This window comes from Asterias rubens, chromosome 21 (genome assembly GCF_902459465.1).
Source record: "Asterias rubens chromosome 21, eAstRub1.3, whole genome shotgun sequence".
Classification (NCBI taxonomy): Eukaryota; Metazoa; Echinodermata; class Asteroidea; order Forcipulatida; family Asteriidae; genus Asterias; species Asterias rubens.
This window is the reverse complement of record NC_047082.1, coordinates 7,308,351-7,324,250: the sequence shown is the minus strand read 5'-3', so window position 1 is coordinate 7,324,250 and position 15,900 is coordinate 7,308,351. Positions and strand designations below refer to the sequence as shown.

At 39.9% G+C, this 15,900-nt stretch overlaps 1 protein-coding gene across 1 annotated transcript; it reads right to left on the bottom strand.

Moving 5' to 3' along the window:
- Positions 1–881: 881 nt before the first annotated feature.
- On the bottom strand, positions 882–8,447 carry LOC117304704 (probable serine/threonine-protein kinase DDB_G0288147). The gene is made up of 6 exons (XM_033789300.1): positions 8,229–8,447; positions 7,344–7,741; positions 6,896–7,041; positions 5,057–5,477; positions 2,264–2,334; positions 882–1,960 (listed from the first exon to the last, which is right to left on the bottom strand). Exons 1-6 carry the CDS (start codon positions 8,291–8,293, stop codon positions 1,733–1,735), a joined length of 1,329 nt encoding a protein of 442 aa, XP_033645191.1. The 5' UTR covers positions 8,294–8,447; the 3' UTR covers positions 882–1,732.
- Positions 8,448–15,900: the final 7,453 nt, after the last annotated feature.

Sequence of the window (15,900 nt, the reverse complement as noted above, 5' to 3'; positions counted from 1 at the left end):
GATGCGATTTTCTTTGTGTTTTTGTTTTACTGCGTCCCGTATGATCATCGAAGGGTCCCTTTTTGTATTGGAAGTTGCGAACTAATCTTGTATCGAACAGTGAGTTGTGTAGACGCTTCAGAAAGGACAATAAATTGGGCCCAGTTTTAAAGGGTTAGTGTATGTACCTCCGAATGCTCTAGATATATTGACAGTCGCAACCTCAGGCCCAGTTTTAAAGGGTTAGTGTATGTACCTCCGAATGCTCTAGATATATTGACAGTCGCAACCTCAGGCCCAGTTTTAAAGGGTTAGTGTATGTACCTCCGAATGCTCTAGATATATTGACAGTCGCAACCTCAGGCCCAGTTTTAAAGGGTTAGTGTATGTACCTCCGAATGCTCTAGATGTATTGACAGTCGCAACCTCAGGCCCAGTTTTAAAGGGTTACTGTATGTACCTCCGAATGCTCTAGATATATTGACAGTCGCAACCTCAGAAGGGGGCACAACGTTGGACCCATTTTTCTCAACAATCCATAAAAGTCATAAAGGGATCTTGGTCTGCCCCACTTCTCAAGGGCTGTGGAAACTGTTCCCAGAAGCACAATGAATTATTAAAACCAAGGGTGCTTAAACATGAACCACCATCTCAGAACTGCAAACTGTCTCAAGCTATAGGTTTCGAATTCCAGTGTGTTAAGCAACTCCACCTTGCTCTCGGAGTAGAAGTTGGACTATATTTATGTTTGTTTTAGAAATTAACTGAATACATAAAACACTCTAAAGAATTTAACAGTCGCGCACACAAGTTTGTTATGCTTTTATGTTTATTTCTGTTTCAAACAGTGTTTTATGGTAATTATTTTGTGTAATAAAATAAATATTAAATGACCCCAGCACATTATAATAACATTTTATTACTCATAAAATATTTGTCATGAAATGTACGATCAATGAACAATGCGTAAAAAGTTCAAATAGTTAATAAAATCACGTCAGAATAAAACTAAAAAAATAATGCTATTACATTCCGACTGTGGCTGAGTCAAGAAGACCAATTAGCGCCCTCACCGGACAGAGGCAACGGAGGTCCACCTTGGTAAAAAGAAATTAGCATAATAATAAAATGCAAAATATTAATATCACTAATAGTAAAAATAGAAGAACGAGAACAAGTTTGTGTTTTCTCGATAAACATTTGTCTTTTCTAAGCGCTAGTCTTTTGTATTCGTTGGTGAATAAAAGACTTAAATCTCTGACAATCTAAAACATACCATGTTAATTTTAATAACAATTCGGTTAGTTACACATCAAAATCAAACAAACACAAACTAGCAGCTCGACAAAATGTGCGTCCTCTAATTTCGTTTTTTTTTTTTCAAAATACTTGAATAATTTTACAAAGCTTGGAACAATGCCCAGTTGTCCTCTATTCACATGGTGTTTTCATTGTCTGTTTTCTGACAAGTTATTGTTATGTCACTGGAATACTGTGGTATTCCAAATTAGTTAGAAAAAATAAATAATATAGAAGTAAATTTCTCTACTTAGACGAACTAATAATAACTAAACCATCATCCTTCTATGCTCTCTGTAAAGTATGGGTCTCGGTCGGCCGAAGTGAGCGTGTTATTTCGACCATGCATCCCTTGGGTCCATCTCATATTAAAATTATGAGAAAAACAACAAGATGGTTGCACCGCTATAGTCCTCAACTTGGATTTGGTAATGAAGGAACATTTCGAAGAGATTTAGGTCCTTAGAAACATCTCCAGGACTAGTTTGGCAAGATGAAATTGTCTCCTAGCAACCTCTCCAGTCGGAACCTTCAGGAATTGTCCTCCTTCGGATCGAAACTCCGCAAAGTCCAACGACATCAAGAAACATCCGGGCCTCCTGTGAATGTCCCATATCGGCCGAACGAGGGCGTGCTCAACAGACAGCGTGCGAGGAGGAGGAGCTTGGATAAGGGGTGTCAGCTAAACGTGAACAACACACAATAATTTTGGTTTTTGAAAAAAGAAGAATTGACTGGAGCAGAACTTTAGCCAAAAACATCCGGATTATACATACCAGTGCTCTACCAACTGAGCTATCCAGAATTTGCAAACAATCAAACGAAGTGTTGCGAGAAAATATTACCAAGAAAAAGAACAGCGCCATTTTCGCCAATGAGGGAACTTTTCCCATTGTGATTGTTATTATTGTTCATCTACCCCACCCAACCACTGGACAAATCAACAAACACACAAACACCTCAAGACAAAACAAACAAAACTTACCAGTTCAATGATCCGTTCAGTCTCTGTTCTTGACAGGTTTGCCGCAGTCTTGATCGAAGTGTGAGGTAATTCTTGAAATTGAAAATAGAAAGTAAGAAAAATACGTGAATCTTTAACTATTAATTTTTGTCAATAGAAATCATCAATAAGTTTTACATTCTGGACTCTATCAACCTTGACATGGTTCTATTCCATAAAGATGATTAGCATTAAACACATCGTGCTAAACAGAAAGTTAAAACAGGTCCCAATCTGAATGCTGGTGGACAATAGAAACTGGTGACAATTAGTTCATTAATAATAACGTTTATACTTTGAAGTTATTTCCTTTAATGTGTAAGTTGTGTCATGACCGGCTTTTTGTTTTAATGCCCAAAAGTGTTTTTCGACTCAGATGGACCCCGGTTCGAATCCAACCTCTGACTGCATCTGCGCGTACATTCAGTGAGCAGTGGATTACCTCATTGTGGGTTCTCTCCCCCCCCCCCCCCCCCCCCCCCACCACACCGTTTTCGGGACACAGTGCCCAAGTCGTGTTTAGGGACCCCCTCCATGGCTCTTTACACAAGACGTTGTTGGCGATTAGTTTGTTTTCTTCTTGGAAAATGCGATGAGTTGTTGATGGCATTACGCACTGTATCCGGATTGTCATGTTTACGACTTGAGTGAAGACTACGATGCTTGGTGGTTTCACCTACATTATGAAACAGGTCAATCCAATAAATGTCGCCGTCAATAAAACCTATTTTATCTGGAATTTGTGCATTGATCAAAACCAATGGATAACCTTTGTGCTTATTCATTGTCACGTTCCAGTAATCTTCAACATTCCATTACCCTTCTCATCAGGATTTTATCACTATCCTAATATGTACGATTGTACCATTGATGATGTTCACACAAACAGATTGATGTGGTTTTTGTGAAACCGCAAATTGCTTGAGGATGAATTAGTCATTTGGAACGAAACTGTTTGTTTACAATCTGTCGAAAACGTCCCAATCATGCAATGATTGAGTATAAGTGAGCTCTATTTTTCCTGGAATTTGTATAGATCTAAAAGGCATGTTATACATCATTTGTTTTCTTCCTCCCCACCCACGCTTTTTTTTTTGCAATAAAGTACTTCCATCTTGTCAGTTTAAATTCAAAACATAACCAATAAACCCTTGGTAATGTCATCTGTTAGGTGTTGGGGGATTAGTTCACGTTTGTATAAGCGGAATTTGTTGCTTAACAGCTTGATGAAATAATGGGTTCTTAAAGGGAATACTTTTCCCATCTCATATACAAATTTATGACTACATGTCTGAACTATCTCTTTTGATTATTACTGCATGGATCAGTCATCGATGTAAACAACGGATTTGGTAACTGAATTCATGCAAAGATTATCCCTAACCCTGCAACCACACTACTGAGTCATAACTTGAAGAAATTGAGAGTTTGGAGAACTGACCGCAACTGGCTACAAGTCCTTTCACTGTTTCTTCTTCATAGAAACATCACCGAACAAGAAACCGGTGCGGGTGGTGATTCACTTTGTGGTAGCACTGGGCCCAGGACCCATAATAATTATTGAGGGGTTTTCCTGAACTTGGGCTGACTCATAAAAACACTGACTTTTCGTCATTTTTTGTGTGTTTCAATCAGGGCATAATTTATGAAACAGTCTTACATTTCTTTAGCAGAAATGACAAATATACTGCTCATAAATTGTACCAGGACATGGTAGTTTGACTAAAATCCTTATGATAGCATAATTTGGTTGTGCTTAGCTACTTTTTTGCTTACCCCCCCCCCCCCAAGCTCTATGAAATTGGACCCAGATTATAGAGGCGCAAACCTGCAGACTGTTCGGGTGGTTTAGGGGGATGGGTAGTTTTTATTGGCCAAGTAAGAATTTAAACATCCCGGGAGAAATAGTGCCATTAAGTAACAGCTGGAACTTCTATCTTGACTGTGGGAGTTGCAACTGGATTTAAGTTTGATAGCGATTCGCGCCATACATTCTACAATGGGTTACTGTTACAAAATCCCATTATATATAGTTCAGCCATCGGGAATAAAACATCGCATGATTCATTGATTTAGATGAATTAATTCACACAGTTTTAAAAACAGACAACTCAAGGTTTCCGACGGGAAATTACATTTTATTATTATGGGCAATAGTTAATTTACTTTTCATATTAAATGAATTAGAGCTGACAAAAATAATCGCAGACATTGTTCATGTTCTGTGCGATCAACCATAATGAAATAATGAACCTATAAAAATGTGGGCTTAATCTGTTGAGTGATTCAGGAAAAAATAGTGAAAAATCGTGCACATTATTTCAGCACATGTCCTTGATTTTGGATCAACCGGATTCCAGGTTGAGGCTGTGTCCAAAATGGTGACTTCGGCTACAGCTACAGCAAGATCGCGCACTGCCTATTCTTCATTGACAGACACGCTGATCAAGCCGTAAGCTGTTAGCCGACGTCGCCGTTACGGACACGGGCCTTAGCCTAAAAGTGTCTTTTTCATAATTTTATACCAGTCTTGTGTTTTGTCTTCAAGTTTGTGAAATCATGGTGAAATATTATACTCGCAATTGACCCAATCAAGATCTCAACGGAAGTAGACTTAATTTTTTATTATTAATCAATCCCATATTCTAGAGGAACTCACAGATAATATGACATGACAGGAAATGTCTCTCAAGGAAACGGCCTGGTATTGCGCTAAGGTCAACGTGCCACATCAATCAGGGTGGGTTTGGGGAGAAAATATTTAGCTTTTCTTACCGAGTAAACCCGTTAAGACATGCCGGTACTTCATCAATCTGCTCGGTACCAAACCCGCTGGAACGATCACGGACAAATCTCCCAACTCGTTACTGCTGACGTTCCCATTGTTGTTGTTGTAGTTGTTGTTGTTGTTGTTGTTGTTGTTGTCGTTAGTGTTGTTGTTATTGTTGTTGTTGTTGTTGGTTTCATTCAAACTTGCAATCACGCTAGCTAAGTAACTGCTATCATTTTCGTCGTTGTTGTTGTTTATGTTTAGGTTGTTGGTTTGTGAGAATTTAAAACCCATTGAGAGAATAAACTCTGTCCATGTTTTAAGGCTGAGTGAGGAGGGTCTTGGGACGGCCAGGGTAGCTAGACGAATTGGGTACATCTCGGAGTTGCGTCCGTTCTGTTGAGACACACGGATGGCGTTTTTTACCTGCAATAAGTCGCGAACCAAATTAATGACATCATAATACCAGAAACTAGACTTGGTTCAATGCGTTACACAGTACATTTTGTTTTGACTAGCCATGTGGGTATAGGGCCATACGGGTGGCCGAGTATTAAAAGCCTTTTGTAAAGGCTAATGTACACGACTTTGGGAACCACGGACTCTTTATTGAGAATAAGAGGAGTTCATCTCCCGGGTGCAGGGAACATTATGGGGACAACATTATTTACGTCAAAGTGGTGCACAAAGTGAGAAGAAATAACCCGTTGTAAAATAAGGTCCTCCACGAGGCTATACAAAGAGTATCTGAATTTCTCAATGACTTTAAAGTCTATAGTCAATTGGTACCAATCCTTGAGGGAAATAATGTGTTATCTGAAGTATTGGCCCCTAGTCCAGGAAATTGTGTTTGACTCCCAAACTATCCCCAAAGAAACTGGTGCCTATACTTAAATTGCAGCAATTGAAATAAGTGTGACTGTCCATAAACCTGTGATTGATTATTGTATAATCACGGTCTGGAATCTAACCCAGAATCTGTGACCAACATGACTCCTAACGGGTCAGACTGCGGCAATACCCGAGCTAGAATCAATCTGTTTAATCACATCGGGGATCCAAATCCCAGGAGGTTTTTTTTGTAGGATACTAGACTATCCTCAAAGAGTGTCCACATTTTTTTCAAGGATTCCCCAGTTTTTTTTTAATCGATTAAAAAAAAAAAATTTTCCCTCATTGAAAAGCACTTTACGACAGTGGCCGTTTTGATGCGCAGAAGACAGAAGAAGAATTTTTTCCCCCGAACGGACCATGAACGCCTATGCTGGGCGGGGAAAAGGAACCGGGGGTTACCGTGATTTTCTTCCGGGATGTGGTCCGTTATCACCCTATCATTCTACACGGTAAGGAAGAGATGGTCGCACTGGGTACATCCGCTCATCAATTACAAGGTCGATGATATATGGGGTTTTGACATTGGAGAATAAACCGGAAGGGTGGGTGTACCGTGTTGTTTTATGGGGCTGTTAACCTGAACATTCCCTGGTTTAGATATGGCGAACAAGGCGTGCACTGTTTGGTTGGGGTTTATACAGACAGATTTACCCAAAACAGTGAAATTAACATGTGTCCACGATTATTTAAAAAAGGCTGAACTTTTTGAGACGACTTTTTAAAGCAACCTGTGAAAGTTTTCTAGGGCTAGCTTGAGTGGGTGGGTTTTCCCTGACAATTCTTGTAAACTATGTCTTTTAATATTTTTCCATTGCTCCGTCAAACTGGCTCCGCCCCCTCTTTCTACTTTTGCATTGACGTTTGATAACCACTTTCCAAGTCATGTGAAGGGGGGGGGGCAGATAAATTGAGTTTTTTGCAGACTCTTCGGGTTTTTATTATTCACTTACCAGGCAATGAAAATGTGCGATCGTACTCTTGAAATTCTTCTCGAGTGTGTATTGTACCACCCACCTCAAGCACTGTGTCCAACTGCGCAGGCGTGGTTGTGTTCTTGCGATGACGTCAGACTCTGATGTGTTGCTTATGAGAGATTCTGGGGGATGTAAGAAGAAAACTTCAAGAGTTTATAACCTTTAAGCAATATAACCTGACGCTCTAGCTAAGGTTCTGAACTTGATATTTAGAATTTACCAATTGATTTAAAGTTTTAGTTTTTAAGTGTTGTTTGTTTATTTGTTCGGTTTGAAGATTTTGCTCGATCGTCCAAGGGCGGCGAAATGATTTGTAAAGTTTAGAACCAAGACGGAGATAGACCAGATTTAATTTGCACAAGTTGAAAATAGTTGTTATGTTAGATACTTTGTTTCCAAAAACAAACATTCACACGCATCTCACCTGAGCTTCGATTTCTGCTTCCCATCCTCGACATATTCTCACCATTTCTCGAGTTGGAAGAAGATACCGCCGACAGCCACAAAGAAAGTGTCGACGAAGTGTCAATCGGCGTCGACAGGGGAGAGAAGGGCGGGGCTGTCGGTGCGCACCTTGAGCAGGAGAAGGAGGATGATGATGAGGGGGATGAACTCGCTGTCATGAAGGACGAGGTTGACGTATCACTGAACCAGCTCATCCTATTATTAGTGACATGTCTTTCTTGAGTACGAGGTAGCTCCGTTTGACGTACGCTCTCCTCGTAAGATGGAGGTGCGTAAAAGAACACTGAGCACTCGTCATAAGATGGCGGCTGTTCCATATCGAGGCTTGGTTCATGATGATGCTGCTGTGAGCGTCTCCTGCAATGATATGACATGTTAAGTCAAAATAATGCCTAAATTGTGGGCATTAGACACAGTGTCGCTTACTTCTGCTTATTTAATTATTTCATGCAATACTAAATTAAGTCACGCCGGTTTTAGACAGATTGCAATTTATTCGCATCCGCTTATGTTGAAGTATATTAGGTGAACTGTTTATAGGTGGAAGTTATCCAGATTAGAAACGTAACAAGTCTATAAAAGTTCAGAATTTGACATTTTAGAGAGAATGAGAACGGCAATTAAAAAAGATGCACGACTGGCTGAGTTTAATGAAAAACAATGACCCCCTTCCCCGAGTAAACAAAACAACAACATTAACAACACACGTATACTTGCAAAAACAACAACAGCAGCAGCAGCAGCAACAACAACAACAACAACAACAACAACAACAACAACAACAACAACAAAAGTATAAAGAAGACAAACAGTCAATAAAACAATGTGTTGTTCATGCACTTACTTTTTCTTGAGACGACTCGGCAATCTGAATTTGGTCCTGAAGGTCAGAAATCTACTCGTGTCCATCTTGACGATGGCCAAGGTAGAAGTTTCTCCAGTAACAAAATCAAAGTTTAGTTTCGGCAAGTGTGGATGTTTATTTAGCTGTCTTTCTAGAAGGCAAGTCAGTTACAAACTTATTTAGTACAGTATTGTCCCGGTTGTTTTATTTGCGTATAGATCCTGCTTTACTGCTCTAGAGCTGTGTTTTGAACTGACACTCATTATGGTCTGCAACTCGTTTTTATACCCCCCAGACTTGGGGGGTGACGTCATACTCGTCCAGCTCAAACCGCTGTATGTTCAACAGTGTCCGGTAATGTTGGAGTGTTTCCACATGATGTAATAATATAGTATGGAAGTCGGGTTTACCAAGACACCAGTTTCCATGAAACAAGTTTTGATTGATATAATTTTTCTTCTGAATAGCTGGAGATTATTTGAACGAAACCCAAAGGAATTGTGATTTGACGTGCTAGAGATCATAGTGTGTGTCACTGCACACACATTATGTGTTGTGGTTTACTCGTGCACAAACCGTTTTTCCACTTTATACTTTTCATGTAGGCTTTTTCAAAATGTTTTTCCCTTCATGGAATGGAGATTTTGAACACAAATGGTAAGGGGGGGGCGGCTGTTTCGTAAAGTTAAAACCCAGCCGAGGATGCCATTTTCATATTAAAATTACAATGTGCCATTTTAATAGATGGAAATTTGCATCTGGGATAAAGTATAATGTGCACTTTTGTTGTAAAACGATTCACGTATTTGTTTATTAACATTTTTAATTTGTTATTATCTGCTGAACCATGGAGGATGGCTGAATATTATCTATAAATGGTGGTGTCTGCTAACATCATTCATGGGATCACATCGCTATATAGAAACCAGAGTGTGTTCCAACAGAGGGACAGGCCGCATTGCTTTACAGTAATAATGCACATGTTTTTATGATCAATGCGTTTGTCAAACATTATTGTACATGTTTGTAATTTACAACAAAGAGTGTCTATTGTCATACAGTGTTCTCTCTGTGTCTATTGCCATACAGTGTTCTCTCTGTATAACTGCAGGAAACAGACATTAAGGATATAATGAAGTATTTCAGTTCGAGGGGGGGGGGGTCCAATGTGGTCTTGTTAAAACATCATGCCTTGCGAATGTATGTGCAGGTCAATCATTTTGACCTCTTGTAAAATTGCTTTTCCGGTATGTTTTATTTGCATGCCTATTGCTGAGTGGGATGGCCCGTTTCGGGATCAAGGCCTTTGGGCCTGTTTGCCTGTACACGGATTCTGATGGGTTCAACCGCTTCAGGATGCCCATGTACGGATTCCCAATTCGTCAAGGAATTTTTCTCGTCATTTTTGTGACTTACTAAATACTGCTGCGGACGCAGTTTTGTGCAAAAAGTCGAAGGTAATTGTTGCACGTGCAAACTCATGTACCGTATTGTACGTTTTTGACAAAATAATTGCCCAGTTGTAGCCTACAAGTTAGTTTACTTATTGTCTTCTTATAATTATGGTTGCCGTTTACTACAATTCGCAACTTTGTGACGTCATGCATGAAGTGCCTGGCTTAGTTTTTTTTAGGTATAACATACACCTTTTATTCATTCTTAGAAAGTTTTTGTTCACTTGTTTTTGTTCCCCCAGTAATTTTTTAACATGATTCATATCTAAGGCATCTTGGATATGTCCACTTAAACAATACCTCAACACAAGACGATTTGCTGCAAAGGCCCTCCCGTAGCTTCGAGTGTATTGAACAAAGTATACTTCACTTGGGTATTTCTTCCTAAACTCACTAGATATAAGTTGCATTTGTTCTAATTTGTTGAAGATATTTACGTTACTGTTCAGTAGGCTTTAGTGTGTGTTATTGAGGATTGTGTATGATGAAATGGAACCAATGTGGTGGTTTCTGATGACTGGTTTCATTGAACAATCACATTCTGGTTCTCTGAATCGAGAAACGGGAATTCACGACGTCTCGTTGTTTTCGATACTCACTCGTCATCCGTTCATCTTCATTTTCGGATCTAACTTTGGTGGCGCAATATATATTCAGCCTTTGAAGGTGGTGCAGATGGGGGGGGGGGGAGGGGATAAAAGGGGAATTTTTTAGACTGGGTTGCTCCAAAAAGAAATTTGAGTACAAAGTCTTGAGTACAAAAGAATGCTCTACTACGATGCACTGTTTAGAGTATGTGAAAGATGGGAGCACCATAACATTGGTTGTTAGAGTATGGTTGTATGGTTGTATGGTGAGCTTGTGGTACGTAGGCCCCTACATTGTTATTGGTTGATCCAATAAGATTAGGCTCCTCTAAATCGTGTCATGTGGTGTTGATTGCCAATAATTGTCATAAACTGATATAGAGGGCGTAAACAGCAGACAGAACGACGTTCAAGCTCAGCGCACGTTTTAAACAGTGGTTACACAGTGCCATTGAGTCAGGCTTTGTATGATCTCGTTCAATGTAGTCAACATAAGGCCTGTTGAGCTGATTACATTGTATTAACACAAACAACCCATATACGTGCATTTGGTAGTCACGTTTTACAGAAAAAAGATCGTATTGGGTTCATTTATTTTTTATTTGCGACAATCGAAAATAATTGGCCATGACTTGGTTGGGGGGGGGGAGATTCTAATTGCTGTTAAACACATAATTACACGAGTAAAGTCTTAAATATTAACATTGTGACAATTTGACCACAGATAGATGTTTATATTCGATGATTTTAAAAACAAAAGCAGGCCGAATTGACACCATGAATTGACACCATGCCATGCAATGTGTCTTTGTTCATCTTAGGATCGGTCACCGCTGATCTTTTCCTGACTTAAACATTGATTAACAACAAAGGTTTGCACCCTCAAAAACGCAACACCAACTATGTCCAATTTATCGTTCAATTATGCAAATATACCAACCAGCAATTTAAAAAACACGGGCAGCTGTCCTCTGAATACCCCCAATCCCCTAATATTCTTCCATACACCCAGTCAGGCTCTGAAAGACAAAAAACAAAAGAACTCCCAAACCCATAAAAAACGCCTACTATCACCACCACCCCCTACAAGCCCTCATCACCCCTTGTGTCTACACCATATGCCGTGCTCTACAACACCCATGCTCCCCTCCCTTCAACCACAATCACCCCGAGACAAAAGCCAAATTAACATAGACGTGTGCCGTTTGCTTGAATGTCTAATTAACTCGTTGTTTGCTGGGGAGATATTTCCCCCAAGTAAATATAAATGGTTCCTTTGTTCGTCGTCGTTCAGTCGATACTGTATTTTTGGGGTGTCTCGTAATGACACATAGACTCTTGAAAATACACAAAGAGATCGCGCTGGCACGTGCCAGCAAGCTTCTCGTTTATAATGAGAAGACATCATTATTCGTTGACATAGAAATAAAGAGAGAGGGAGATTCTTTTGTCATCCGCTGAGATGTTTCTTTGTTGCATCTTCGTCTATAGCCACGGCACATTGGCATATTCTTGGCTGCACGGTCAAAGATCTTTCTCTACTGTTCGAAATCTCGAGACCAAGTCGGTGTTTTTTTCGGAGCCAACACTGCCTCAAAAGAGAATTATTAATTGTACCCGCAAGTTTACTATTATTAACAGTATTCTTATCTTGCTATTTGTTGTTCTATCACACAGCATGTTTGGGAATGTATAATTTTTTAAATGACCAATCATAATCGGCGATGCGAATTGCTGACCAGTAGGTGTTCTTCATCGTGCATCGTGGTACCTCACAGATCTCGATTTCACAAAGCACTAATATTCACACTGTCAGTAAGTGACTTACATTGTGACATCAAAGCAACTACGATTGATTTGAAGTTAGCTCTTTGTTAAATCGGCCTAAATTCATAGAGCTGCTTCAGTACAAAAAGTAGCTAAGCTAAAAGAAATAATGCTTATATGTATAAGCCGAAGCCGTTGGGCCGTACGTGCAAAGTTTCACGGTTAACAGTAATTGGTGTCTTATCTAAATTAGAACTCGTCACCCTGTGTTGTGCAATAACAAAGGGATGTAAAAAGGTGACTTAAAATTGTCTTGATAAGTTTATGTATACGGTACTACTGCCAGTTACAGTCTTTGTTGATGCTCTTGCTGCTGCTGCTGTTGTTGTTGTTGTTGTTGTTGTCGTTGTTGTTGTTGTCGTTGTTGTTGTTGTTGGGTACTGTTGATGTTGTTTCTGCTGCTGCTGATTTGGTTGTTGTTTGCTGTTGTGGTTTTTGGTTGTTGATGTTTTTGGGGTTTTTATTTTAAATAAGTAATGCAATAGGAACAACCGTCTTCAGAATGAGCTGCTGCTCCTGGTGATGTTTTTTCTTCAATTCAATCAACATTTATTTCCATATTGTACAATAGTTGCTGTAATTTTATTATTATGGCATTACATTACAGGCCTGTAAAGAAATTGTATCGGTATAGTTGGATGATAGAAATAGAGTTTGAGCTCATAATGTCAAAGGTGACTAAGCCCCTCCCCCACCCCTCTGCCCTTCTGTAACTACCCCGTCCTTCTCTAGTAGCCATGGGCAAGTCTACGGGCTCAGGAGCAGACTCGTCTACCCCGGCTACAACAGACCATGAACAGACCAATCGCGACTCTTAAGTCACATCTACTGTAAGGGCTGGCCCATGAGAACAGTCACAGGCCACCGAGACCATACCCCGTCCAGCCAGCCGTGCAGACGGCCTTTGTGTCCAGGCTGCACCCGCTACGATGCCGGACTTCTCACGGCCGTGCAGTAATTGGTCGAGCCAGACCGGGCAAATAGCGGCATTTGTTTTAAGAGTACCCGCAATAAAATGTGAAATCCTCCCCGTTGATGTACTCGGGTAATGGGACACCGGCCGGGCATGCGGGCTGGGCAAGAGGAACAAATTACTTCTGAAATGGACGCGGTTTATCAACATTTTATGCCAATTTTGAAATCGACCCCCCCCCCCGCAAAAAAAGAAAAGAAAAGAGAAACAGAAAGACTAACAAAACAAAGGCAGTGAACAGTATGATCTCACGGCTGTTTCAATCCCATGCACTGTGCGCTAAACAAGTGTTCAAGTTTGTTTGCTGCAGAAAGTGCACAAATTTTGTTTCCTCCAATTATTACACAGAACGTCATCATTTGTTTACACTACAACCCCTCTCAACAGAGCAATGTAAAAGTTGATGTAATGCCCCGTTTCTTTAATTCATCCACGTCCCAGTATTTACCATGCCACTTTGTGTATACATAATTGTGTTTTCTACCAAGATTTAGACGTTTCTATACTAAAAGAGAAGAATTTGAATAATAAACAGACTTTTTTGTGAGATTTTCGTCGTAGTTATTTATATACGTGTGATGTATTCATACCCAACGGTAAATCTCAGATTATGTAAAAGGAAAACATTATCTTTACAAGCCAGACTATTTACTAAGAAGAATGGATGTTTTTACATGATATACGCTGAGATTCATCTCTGGGACATTTGTTTTTACACGGAGAAATGTCAAAATCCGACCGTAAAATCCATTCGTATTACTCGGTGAAATTGTGTTTCAGCGAAGCAAACGACACGGTTTCGTTGGTGAGTACACGTAGGAACGCTACAGATAACGTGCGGCGCGCCGCGTACCAGCGACTCGCCAGGGAAAGCGCGCGCCATACAAAGTATATGGGGAAGTTATAAAGTTTGTGTAAAACAGGTTGTAGCCTACAAAATAACGATGGAGTGTGGATTTGGATAGCTTGATGTCGTGGAGATTAACATCACATTGAAATATTCTTGTATACTCCAATAGTCTTACATCTCAGTAGGCCTACAAGTACAATTCATGTAGTATATTTAATTTTTCTGAAGCTGAGATGAGCTTCAAATTTCATCAAGTAGCTCTTACAAAAATATGTAGAATATGCTCTAATAAAATAAGGGTAACTGATAGAAAGCCAATACTTTGCAAGGATTACAACAAATAAATTAAAACCGTCTTCGACGTGAGCACTTGGGAGGATGTTTCGGGTCAGCATCCACATAGCTTATGCGACCTGTGTGGTAGAAAAGTATGGCATCAGAGAGCAGGTATGAGAGAGTACGATTCAGGAAAAGTCAAGAACCGACAGACTGTGGTTGGGACAGAATGGCCAAAGCACCAACGTACTGGCAGTTGTTACGTCTGTGACTTATTTCACCAGCAAGAAAAAGGGGGTCCGCGTCAAAAACCGAAAAGAGGTCCCGGCCCGTTGATCTTGAAAACCAACCGGAGCTTCCTTTCGACACAACGATTGAAAACATTTTCCCTGATCTTCGAATGCCAACACAGACATGTCAGCAGGATGTACTCCCTCACTTTGAAGTTTTCGGCCATTGTGAACACAACTTATTTATTTGCGCAATATGCATGTGTTTACTTAATAGACCATGTGTGCAAACTCCATGTCAGCACAATTTCTGTGCAACTTGTTTATCTGCGTACTAATACTGCAACGCAGTTATAGTCAAATGCCCAATATGCATGGCTACAATGGACTTCCATCCTATCACACCAAGTCCGCGGGTACTCTGTGTCCAACTCGACAACTTGATTGTTTTTTGCACTAAATGCAGCAGCATTGGACAAATGTGTAAGTTAATTTCTCACGAATGTCAAGCAGTACAAGTCCATGCTCCAAAAATAACAATCGTTAAAGCACGAGCTGATCTCCCACTCCAATCCAAACTCCCCGACCCAACTGACGATGTTTTGAACGCTGCCAAAATTCTAAAATGTATGGCCACAAAGCACAAACTGGGTGATCCAATTCCACTGGAAATTGAACAACAGCAGACCGCTGGACTTGGATGAAGTTGAAACGCAACGAGGGAAACGCAGCAATGCTTCATACCGGAGGACGGGTAAGTATTGCGTAACTAACAAGATTAATCAATCTTGAATTAAAACCAGTTTTATGACCAGCAGCCGATTTCACGAAACTTTACGCAACTACGTAAGTCCACTTGCGCAACGTTTATGGCATAGGTAAAGCCATATGCGTTGCGCAAAGGGACCTACGCAGTTTGCGTAAAGTTTCGTGAATTTGGCTGCAGGATAAACAAAGAGAGGACTACATTGTATATTTTGTATTAAATCACATCAGTACAAACATTTGAGATTCAAAAGTTTTAATTGAAACAAACAAATTTTAAAACATTTTAATTTGTTTAAAATAGAATACAATTTTTACAAAGAAAAATAATAAAAAAATATAGTATTTTACTGGCTTTCAATTGCACAAAGAACCACGTGATCTAAAACCAGAGACTGTACAGTATTATTACAATATTTGTTTTTCAAACTTAGCAGTAATCACTTGGCCAATCACTCCAATCTAATAATTTGTATTTTTGTTTTTCCTTTCAGCCTGCTTTGGTTCAAAAGATCACAACATCCACACCTACAGCTAATATAGAGATCAGCCCATCATCAACTCAACAACCAATGTCTGCTAATAGAGCCCTTGCATTGATGCGAGATTGCTTTTGTTGGTAATCACGTACACAGATGTTGCACAGTAAGTAACAGCAGCAAGTCTCTTCACTATAATTTAAATGGATACTGTGCAATTATTATGGGTTT